The sequence below is a fragment of the Melanotaenia boesemani genome, chromosome 15, assembly GCF_017639745.1.
Source record: "Melanotaenia boesemani isolate fMelBoe1 chromosome 15, fMelBoe1.pri, whole genome shotgun sequence".
NCBI classification, from domain to species: Eukaryota; Metazoa; Chordata; class Actinopteri; order Atheriniformes; family Melanotaeniidae; genus Melanotaenia; species Melanotaenia boesemani.
In genome coordinates this window covers 17,346,263-17,357,696 of record NC_055696.1, presented here as the reverse complement: position 1 = coordinate 17,357,696, position 11,434 = coordinate 17,346,263, and the positions used below count along the sequence as shown (strand labels likewise).

At 36.6% G+C, this 11,434-nt stretch overlaps 1 protein-coding gene across 2 annotated transcripts; it reads left to right on the top strand.

Moving 5' to 3' along the window:
* The first annotated feature begins 5,412 nt into the window (after positions 1-5,412).
* On the top strand, positions 5,413-11,216 carry LOC121654710. 2 transcript variants are annotated; one of them, XM_042008946.1, is made up of 6 exons: positions 5,413-5,576; positions 8,135-8,189; positions 8,812-9,117; positions 9,295-9,552; positions 9,727-9,864; positions 10,065-11,216. In XM_042008946.1, the coding sequence occupies exons 2-6, from the start codon at positions 8,138-8,140 to the stop codon at positions 10,121-10,123; spliced, it is 813 nt and encodes a 270-aa protein (XP_041864880.1). In that variant the 5' UTR covers positions 5,413-5,576; positions 8,135-8,137; the 3' UTR covers positions 10,124-11,216. The 2 variants fall into 2 exon arrangements, with proteins under 2 accessions (XP_041864880.1, XP_041864879.1); XM_042008945.1 differs by having other exon boundaries at positions 8,812-9,159.
* Positions 11,217-11,434: the final 218 nt, after the last annotated feature.

Genomic DNA, 11,434 nt, shown 5'->3' with positions numbered 1-11,434 from the left:
GACATAAAAGTTGTGTTTTTATTTCTTACTATGAACTCTTAATCTTACATTGTTTAGCTTTGTAAATGACAAAGTTAACAGACCCTGTGTGTAGATAAGCTGTTGTTTTAATCTTGCCATGTTTCTCAGAGATATATGTGAGGTGTGTTGAATATTAAGACAATGATTTATTGGTATTAGATAAACATGCAAGATGAGAAGCATATGAAAGAATCTGAGCAATTCCTTTTAAGACTTTAGATGTGCTGCAGTTTATGACACATTTACCTGCAAATAATCCAGGAACAACATGAACACCAACTACAAATTCAAACCCTTAAAGGACAACAGAAAATACGTTTACTAAGCATTGCATTTTAAATGTCTCTTGTGAGTTTCTTAGTGCTGTTAAAAAAATAAAAGAAAAATAACAAGAGAAAACTATTTTTGAAGAAGGTTGATCATTGGGGAAACAGCATCACAACAAACTGACTGAACTATAAATAAATAACCTAAATGTAAAGGATGTCTGAAATGTTTCCGTTTTGGCAACACCAATGCAAGTAAAACCTGTAGTAGAGTTTTATAAACAGGATTGCAAAAAATAGTTGCAAGCAGATACTGTTTAAATGTCTATAACTCAAGCTATACCATAGATGTAGTAAAAACCGCAATATGTATCTTTGAGATGTAGTGAAATAAAAGTATAAGATGTTGAAAGGTGGGTAGGGTTTTGAACATACACATCTATTTTCAGATTTCTGTGAGACTCTTTAGTATGACATCTTGTTTGTGGCAAGTTAATAAACTGAAGAACTGCTGTACAGATGTGGTAAAAATGATTTGGCCAGTGATTTGTTCCATAGGCAGCGGGGATGGTTATGTAATGTCCCTTTAATTACTGTGTTGATACGATGAAAAGAAAGTGAGCAAATGTATCTGAATATTCAGAGTAAAGATGCATGGTGAACTACAAATTTAGCCCAGAATATGTATTTGATATTTTAGGACACTAGATTTTCCTGAGAAGATCATTGAAATTAGAATGGAGCCAAATAAAATTTAGATTAATTAGTGTAAAACAAAACAATAATTTAAGTTCTGGAGGGTTGCTGTTGGCAGGCCGCCTGCACCTTTTTGTTTTACAGCAGACCAATACAAAGCCTCATTAAACACACTGCTGTTTGTTCACTGTGTTGTGTAGGGGATGTGGAGAATTATCCATTATGTTCAGCAACTTCTGAAGTTTTATGATCGTTATTTCTAACGCAGGACTGAAAATTGACACTTATGTAAGCGTGGCCATTCTGTCTCAGGACGCCATAAACAAATGCTTTAGTTTAAATTAAAAATGTAAAAGTAAAACAAATAAAAGTGCCCGCATCACTGTCTGCAGTAAACAGTGATGTCTTAAATGTATTGTTGCAGACTTTAGTTATGTCTAAATGTCGATGTTTAACAAGTTTTGCATCAGCTAACAAACTTTGAGTCTATCCAAGTGTTACATCCCCAAGCCTTTCTGCCTGGAGCCTGTCCTTATGGTTTCTGCTGGGCGAAGCAAAACGAGGATTGGCTGCCGTACCAGAAGTAAATGTACCTCCCTTCCCACTAGGATTAGTCACCTTCGTTTCCCTCTTCGGGCGTCAAGACCAATCCGAGGAGCTCCCAGCCTTTAAATGATGAGGGCTGACATCAGTCTGGGCAGCTGTGCTCCATTTGTGCATAGTTTGCCAGTTTGGGATTGTTGTCTTGTGTGTTGGTCTATGACTAACCCCTTTGTAGTTGTGTTAGTGAGCTTTCTCTGGACAATTTAGGATCTGGTGAAAAAACACTCTTTGTTGTTGTAAGCTCGTATTGTATTCTGCTTAAAGATGCTCTCGTTTGGAGACTCTTTTTGTTTAGTTTAATGTGAGTGGTTTAATTCCTCAGATGACTGTTGATTGATTGTTTAGGTTGTTTGTAAAACCTTTTATCTGTGATTGCCTGAATAAGGACACCTTTAGTTACTGTTTTCTTTGTTTATTTGTTCCCAGACCTGTTTTTTTTCCTGATTGTGGACAACTTTTTGTTTGATTAAATTGAACCCAATTGAGGTGATTTTGTTTATTGTTAATAAAAATATTACTTATACTATTACATTGTGTCTGGCCTGCTTTGTTACTGACCCTAATTTCCCCTAGCATATCAGGGTTTGTAACACCAAGGTTGAAAGGAGGAAACAAGCTGTGTTTGTTAGATATCAGGTTACCTCTGATTTAGTATAACATCTGAACATGTGCAGATATTTCTACTGAATTCACTGATGTCTTTCATTACCAATGTTAGCTACAAACCAAGACACAGGAAGTGCTTTTGCTCCATGCCTCTCTTCATATAAACACATACCCACAAAAAAGTTTCTGTCCCTCATATAGAACTGAAACTGTTTTCTATTTATACAAGAGCCACCTAGGTGATGGGGTACACAAATAAAGTAGACAAAAAAAAAAAAAAAAACCTACTTTTCTCTCTCGTCTCTCTACATTTTTTTGTACATTAATAAAACTGAGTGCAAACAAAGTAAAATTTCTGGCTTTTCTTATAACTAATCATGAAATATTTAATGCTGGAAGGACCAGGCCCAAGAAAAACAGTCTGGGCAACAAAGTTCAGAGGGACCGCCCGAAGGCCACGCAGACAGCAGGCTTGGTTCAGGGGTTGGCCTGGAGGCCGCACAGAAAGCAAGCTTGATTCAGGGGGGCGGCCCGGAAGCCGGGCAGACATCAGGGTCAGTTCAGGAGGTCGACCCGAAGGCTGGGCAGATGGCTGACTTGGCTCAGGGGGTTGGCTCTGAAGTTGAGCCAACAGCAGGCTTAGTAGTAGCGGCTGTGCAGCCCGGACCTTAGGCGGCTGTGCAGATGGCTTCTCTGGAGGCTGTGCGGACTGGAGTATCCACATTATGATGAGCCCCAGAACCAGAGACAGAAGAGGAGCAATCTCCCCTGCGGCGTAGACCACAGGCGGCGAAGGAAGCGCAAACCCCTTGGCGGAGTAGACCACAGGCAGCAGAGGAGGGGTAATCACCTCGGCACCGGGAACCAGAAGTTGGTGAGGAGTGTCTTTACCAGAGACCCCCTCGGAACCAGGGACCAGAAGTGGGTGAGGAGCGTCTCGACCAGAGACCCCCTCAGGGACAGGAAACAGAAAAGAGGCATCTCGACCAGGGACCCCCTTAGGGACAGGAGTCAGAAGCTAAATGGACCTGGGCGCAGGCGTCGGACGCTGAAGAGCTGAACAGGACCTGGGAGCCGGTGTGGCAAGTTGCAGTGCTGGCGATGTGGATCTCAGAGCTTGTGGCGACACCGGGGACATGGGGCACGGAGTTGGCGGAGCTGGCTAAAACTCTGGAGATGTGAGGTGTGGAGCTGGAGGTGATGGTACGAAGCAAGGGAGCCCTGCCTTCTTCTGGCCACTGCCGTGGTCTATGCAGACCCCTGAGACGTGCAGCCCTGTACAGTGTTGTCCTCATTGCCAGTCTGCACCCCCAGAATGGCAGTCTCTCAGGAGAATTGTTTGCCAGGGTGGCACGCCACTCTAGCCAGCTCACCAGTTCTGCCGAAGTGATATACGGGTGTCCCTCTGGGTCCTTGGGTGACCAGTTCCGTCTGCCTTTTGGGTCCATGTCTGATCAGATCTTTCTGTCACGAATGGCGGCAGAGGTGAGGACCCAAATGCAGGCAGGAGGCAAAATTCATTGCAGGTACAAGGGTTTATTTTCAAAAAGCAGGACAGGGGACCACACATGACAGGGCGTTAACCAAAACGATCTGACAACCACAACTGAAAACCATGGGGTATTTATACAGAGTGGGAATAATCAGGAGCAGGTGAAGTCAATGGGTGATCAGACCAGGTGAACTAATGAGGCAGGAACCCAAACCCAAAGACAGCCCATGATCATGACACTTGTAACCAACAGAAGACCTAGTAGTTCCATAGAAAATGATATATTTTCCCATTTTGTAATTATTAATCTGAGAACTTGAATGTGTCAAAATGAAGCTTGGCTTTGTGAGACTAGCATTAGTTTATGTTTACATAAATCACCTTTCCAGAGTTTTAAAGTACTTGAAAATTAAATATTTAGGTATGATAGCTGGAATTAAATGAGACAAGGAATGCAAATAGGTGTCTGGGAACTGCCAACTCTTAGAAGGCTTCAAATCTTTGCAGGAACTGATTTGCTGTTGTTTGTTTTGGGAAAGAAGGCGAGTTTCTGTAAAGAATTTAAGACCCCTGCTGTACAGCAGCTACTAACATGTTAGGTGATAAGATGCAGTTTGGTTGGAGTTGGACCTAGTCATGAATGATTTAGGTTTCTGGAAGAAGTGTGTTTAGTCAACAAAAAACTTTACTTTTTAACCGGCAGTTTTCCAGCAGTTGTGTTTTCTCTTTTCAGAAGCAACTAATCGTCAGGTCATTGTTTCATTTCCTGATCAGTAAAATCCCCAAATTATTTTCTGCTTGGCCTGTTGGTCCCAGGGTCACTACACTGCTTATGGTGTTTAAATGCATTGCATAAAAACTTATTTGTTCATACTTTGACTTGAATCTAACAGAGGATAGTCCAAATAATTAATTACTCACTCAATGCCACATTACTTCTGATATCTGAAAAAAATCAAATCCAAAGCTTTTATGAAATCCTTCAAAACAAAAGCCTTCCTTTGCATAAAGAGTCTATCTTTTCTCTAGTCATATCTTGCACTTACTGAAATCCATGACAGTTAGTAAATGCCTTTAAATTAGTATAAACTAGTAAATTGAATAAAATCACACATACTAAACAAAGTCTGAACATAAGTGAAGCAATAATTTTCTAGTAATAATTAGGATTTGGTGGAAATTAAAACATACATTCAAAGACAAATTCCATTAGTTACATTTACAAAACACTGCAAAATCACTGAAAGGACAATATAATAAATAAATAAGATGAATAATTTAAGATCAAACTACTCCTTGTACCTTAATCTGACTATTATGTTGAGTATGATCTTGTTCATATTTTTTGTGCCTTTTTTAAAGTAACCTCTGAAGTTCAGAGTCAACTTAATTTTTTTTTATGCAATTACAATTTTGATTGCTTAACATATTAAATATAAGGCAGGATATCAAGCATAGAAAGAAATTTATTTACATTTGTTTTAAGTCTGCAAGTTCAGCCTTCTGTTCATATGCAAACAGCTTCTGTGCTTTCATTCTGTCAGCTCTAAGATGAGTTTGTCGTTTTGACAGCTACAAATAGCTGTGCGGACATTATAGACCACTAACTTTCAGTTGTAAAAAATAAGTGAAATGATTTATTCTGGAGAGGCAGCAACTTACAACCACATATAATACAAGATCACAAAATGCAGAATATTTTGGAATTCGTTGAAAAAAAGTATTAAAATGTCAGTAAGTACATAAAAGATAAACAGCTAAGTGACAGTTTCTCAGTGAACTGCTTCCTCATTTTTGCCACAAAGCACAAATAGAACAGATACACCACCAAACTGTCAGTGGAAAATTCACCAGCCCATCAACAAGAACCCACAGAAGATCTCCCTTTGTAGGTGAGTGATGCCAAGATTATTTAAACTGTAATCTAACCCGTCTTTTAATCTAAGTAAATAGAATTGATTACCTCATAGTAAAGAAGAAAAGTCTAAGACTTTAAAACAAGAAAAAATGTATAAAAACAACTTTATATAGAAACAGGATTTCGGTCTATGTGAAATATCACAAATGGTGCCAAAAGCTGAATGTACACACAATAGTTTTAACATGCTGAATAGATTTATGTTGATTATTCATTTTAAAGGAAATTAATATATTCCATCAAAAATAAAAATAAAGTAATATGATATTTTGCAATTCCACATAAGAGTACAACTTAAAAGATGATGAGTTATTTATGCAATCTTACCTTAAAGCCATGTTGTCATGTTAAACAACATTGCTACAAGGGAATATTGCATACATAGCTCATCATGAAGGTGAAAGGTTATGTAATTTAGTTATATTAAATATACTTATTTACACTGTAAAACATTGTGAGTACTTTTAAGCTGATGTATGATAGTTTAAAACTCAGTATCTTGAAAATGAAAAAAAAAAAACAAATGCTAAACTCTCAGTTATACTTAAATTTCTGAGGTTGATGATTTTTTTCTTTCCATATTAGTTAATGGTGTTTGATATTTGGTCATCCGCAACTGGTATAAAGACTTTATTCATTATAAATTAGGTACAAATATTTTTACATACTGCATCTTATACACAGTTAATTATATAGTCACTAAACAATTAATTTAATTTAATAAATTTTTACTTGTTCTGTTGAGGATTGTAGCAGCAGAACGATGGTCTGGCTGCTGTTTTGTGCCGAACAAATTTGCTTTGCACAGTGGAGCTAAATGGGTATAAGATATTATTATTATTTATTTTTAAAAAATCTATTTGCATCATTTTGCATTTTCATGGTGTGATTAATCTTGATAACACATTTTAGCCAGGTTTTGGCATTACATGAACGTACACCCGAACAAGACATTAGCTCAGCTTATGTAGTCAACTGACAGGAAGTGTGATGTACAGGCCTTGAAGATTTTATCAGCAAAACTGAACCAAGTGTAGATTTTTTAAGTTATGATGAAAATAATTTGTCTCTGCTTGACTGTCAAGTTGCTAACTGTCACTGACACTTTCCATCTTCAGAAAACATGCACACACACACACACACACACACACACACACACACACACGCACAAAAGAAAGAAACAATCTGAAGACAGCACTTCACATTTTATGGATGAATGATTTTCATTTAAATACAGTGTTTATTTAGTTTTTTTATCAGACTCTGATTTATGGATATTCCTGAATCCTGAAAACCTACTTTGAGTTATTTTAGCAACAAGCACTGACGGTAAAAACAACATTTTTTTTTAATGACTTTAACTATTACCTTTTTTTCATCATTACAACTCCATTAGTAAGCAGAGGCGCAGCTCAGGCTAATGCTTGGGCCCCGAGCCAGAAGGGGGCCTCCGAGGGCCAACAACTTTGAATCAAGACAGAAAAGTGACAATGTGGAAATTTTGCAATGACAGTGGCCGACCACTACAGAACTCCCTAAATGGGCCCCATCCCCACCTCTCAGTCTTGCCAGCAGCTTTGCACAAACACAGAAGAGGTTTATAAAAATGAGAAGTTTTGTGTCTGAGTGACAAGAGAAAATATAAAACACAGGAAGAACAATAAAGTGGTAAGTAGTTTAGATAACCCAGAAGCTAATTTAGCTCAGAGCTCAGTCTATCCTCCTGATGACTGCCTGGGTGTCAGGAGGCTGAAAATAAAAAAAACATATTACTTGGATAACGTCAAATTAAAGCTTTACACTTCAGCTTAAGTGTAAAGCTAAAAATGTTAAATTATTGGGATCATAGGCAAGAAATCTGGAATGCACCAATAAAGTGCAAGAATGAAAGTTAGTGTGTTTAAGTGGTGTTTATATTTTATTTTCCATGTCCAGTAGGCTTTTTGTTTCTGAAAAATACTTATATATGTTCTGTGTTGGCTGTAAATGCAATCCTAAAAGGTCATAATGCAGGTTTCAGCACATAATTTAAGAACATTTAAAAGTTGCAATGAAAGAATTTAATGCTGTAACAACGTCTATTGTCATTATTATAAGTAAACAACAATATAAAAGGGCAATGGATGCTGGTTGGAGGGGCCCCCTGTGGAATTTTGCTTGGGGCCCTCAGAGGCCCAAGAATCACCTCCGTTAGTAAGGAACGAAGGAAGGAAGGAAGGAAGGAAGGAAGGAAATTTAGTCTCTATAGCAACTTTCACAGATAAACACCATAACACACACACACACTTTTCTCTCACTGTGATTCAAGGTAAAAACGTTATGTGTAATATTCATCATACCCAGCAGCAAAGTGTAATCTTGAATTAGTTGTATTCAAGTTGCTTGAATCAATTTTTTGAGAAAAATATTGTTGCCGTGGCTTGCGACAGTATTTACTCCTTGATATTTATTTTTATTTCATTTTTTTTAGTTTTGGTATTAGAAAGCTACATATTTGTTTGGTATTTTGTTAATAAGTTTTTTTCCTTACAGAAAATGACTTTGATCTACATAATCACTGCTTTGGGAGCAACAGCTCTGGTAAAAGGTACCGTTCATATTTTATACAACTAATTAACTTTGAGGTCATGCAGAGCAGGGATTTTGTCAGCTTGTAGAATTTAACATATTAATTCTATATAATGTGGGATAGTTATTATCAGTAGATTATCATATTCATTGTTGTAAATTATTAAAATGACATTTTCATGAATAACTAATGTTATTATTTACTTGATGGTTATAAATTAACATTGATGTGGTGAGTTGGCGACCACTAGGTGACGCATTGTAACCAAGCAAGGATTGTTCTGTTCTGTTGTGCCTGACAGTGTAAATAAAGTTGATTGCTCAGAAGTAGCATTGAAAAGTACCGAGCACTGTCAGCCTGGTTTGTACAATGTGTGTGCATGCAGAATGACAAAAGCAAGAACACAATAATCATAATTACAAATGAAAACATGAATAACAAAACCTGACCAAAAGTATCTTTTTAGAAATGAAAACGTTGTGGATCCAAGTGAAATAATGTGAACACTGTGAAGACATTTTCTTCATGATAGAATTGAATGTGGTTATTGCTTCTTTTTCTACAAATCTGAAATGTGTCCTACCAGTTAAACATGCTGAAATGTTTTACTCATGGTTCTGGTTTTGTCTCCCCCCAACAGGGTCAGGGGTAATGGAATGCAATTTAAGTCAACCTACTGACAACCAGCAGTGTTTTGGAAAACTTGGGGAGCCACTCACTTTTCACCTGCCGCCACTCACTTTTCACCTGCCAACTAAAACTACACAAACAAGTTTTAAAAGGGGCCATGACATCATTTTCAAATATCCTTGTGATAAAAGTTTGGAAATAAATGGCAAATGTGGTAAATTCTCCACAATCTATAAAAATGGAACTTTCCTGGTTGGGAAAACAACAAGAGAAATCTCTGGAAACTATCAGATGGAAACACATTCAGATAATGATGGTAAACTGTTACAGAAAATCAACTTCTTCTTGAAAATTTTAGGTAGGAACCAAATTTTTCTGTCAGTCATATAAACAGTACCAGTCCAAAGCGTGACCGCACTTTCCCAGTGGATTTAATGGGAAAGTGCACCCAAACCTTTGATTGGTACTGTGTGTGTGTGTGTGTTTCTTCCAGCTCCAGTGTCAGAACCAATCGTGTCTCAGACATGTTTGTCAGCAGAGCAAATGACAGTCAGCTGCTCAGCTGAGGGAGATGAAGCAGAATTCACTTTGTCTTTGGACAGCAACGAGCTGATAAGGACCAGATCTGGGAAAGCAGAAGATCCAAGTGTTACCATCAGCTTACATGGTCAGCTGGTTGGAAACCTGGTGTGTAATGTTCAAAACAATGTCAGCAAACAACAGACAGTCTTCAACCTGACAAGCTGCACAGGTAAAAAAAAAAGATGTCATAATATTATACTATAATATTTAGTTTAAATATTCTGTTGTATTCCTTCAGCCCACACAGGTATTTATTGTTTAACAAACTGACTTTATTTCCTTAGAACTACAAACAATGGTACATCAGTCAATATCTCCAACAACTTCATGTTTGTATTTCCAGGTGCCAGCTCTCACTGTCTTCTACCTGTGGCTGCAGTTAAGATCACAGCTGTGATACTTCTTCTCTTTTGTTGGACTGTTTTTCTCATTATCAAGCACTTCAATAAGAAAGCAAATTATAAAACAGCTGTTAGACAAGGTAAGATGACCACAAACTGGGTTCTCAGTAGAATGCAAAAAAAATGGGATACTTAATGTTTCAAAAAGTTAATTTTCAAGTTTAAAACATTAATTTATTTAACAAAAATTAAAAAAGAGAAGAAAAACCACTAATCACTTTTAAGACATTTTAGTGGAACTGATGTCCGAATCTTAACTGTTTGTCTTTACTTCCTTCAGGTGATGTTGAAGAAGAAATTGTGAACTCAGATGTCAGAGTGACACGAGGTGCCCGTTAGCTTCATGATCAGGATGCTTATCACAATGATGCAAACGTTACCGTTTTCCTGGGTGGGATTCTCAGCCAGCTGGACCCAAACTCCACATCAGTCCTGACTAAACTTGTTTCTTCAAAGAAAAGTCAAAAGTATAATATCTGCTTTTCTGATAAATTCATTCATGTATAAACATTTTTTGGACATTATGACTGATTTAAGGAAATAATTTGTGAAAGAGCTTTAATATTCTGAAGAAACAAACTAAATTCCTAATAAGTTTTATTTCATGCACACCTACACAGATAGATAGATATAGATAGATGTAGATTACAGAATTGTTTTCAGTGTTACAGGATGTGGTGTAAACAAATACTATATCTTTTCATTTTCTCCTAAATGTATGTATTAAAAAATGTTTATTAATTTTCCAGATATTATTCAGGAATTGTGTTAATCTATCATAGATGTTTATCTTAAACTATATACTAGCTTATGTTTAATCTGTATGTAAAAAATTCTCATCTATATAAGGCCCCCTTTGGGCCCCTCTATGAGCTACAAAGCAAAGTTTTTTTTCCCCAAGTTATGCTTCATTTGTATTGTAATGTTATTAATCATTCAGTTTGCTCATTTTTTTCTTAGTGTTCTGATATACAAATATTGATATACAAATAACAAGTAAAAGTTGAAAACTAGTTTTAAAAGCAACAAGTGCATTTTGTTTGTTTACAGAGTTTATTTACATGTGACTTATTTATGTAAATCTTAACTGCAGCTTAAAAAATTGACCATTTCACTGTATACTGATATAAAGTGCTTTTGACATATAAATTGCTAAATTTACTGTTTATGCTGCTCTTGTGTATGTTTTATTAACTTTTTTTTATGAACTTTAGAATACACTGCTAGAGTATACTAGAGTATTTTTACAATACGGTATTGTCACTGACTGGTATTACTGGTTGTGTGAAGATTCGATGCTTCTGCTGTCAGAATAGCAGTGATATCTGGTGATAGTTATATATTGTGTTCTCAGTCAGGTGATCAAATTTCCTTAAAGACTTTTATTCATTTCCAGCCTGTTTTCTGCTTTTTTTCTCTCCACATATCAAGTTGTCTGTAAAGACTGTCTATTCATTGAAAAAAGATAAACTGAATAAAATCTTTGGAATAACAGTGTTCATTACCTTGTTTTATTTTTTATTTTTCCATTATTGACTCAACTCTTTTCCCAATTGGTAGTTTGTTTACTCAGGGTTCCTATAAGGCCAATGCCCTGCAGATTTTAGTTGTTTTCTGCTTCAACAAACCTGATTCAAATAAAACAGGTTG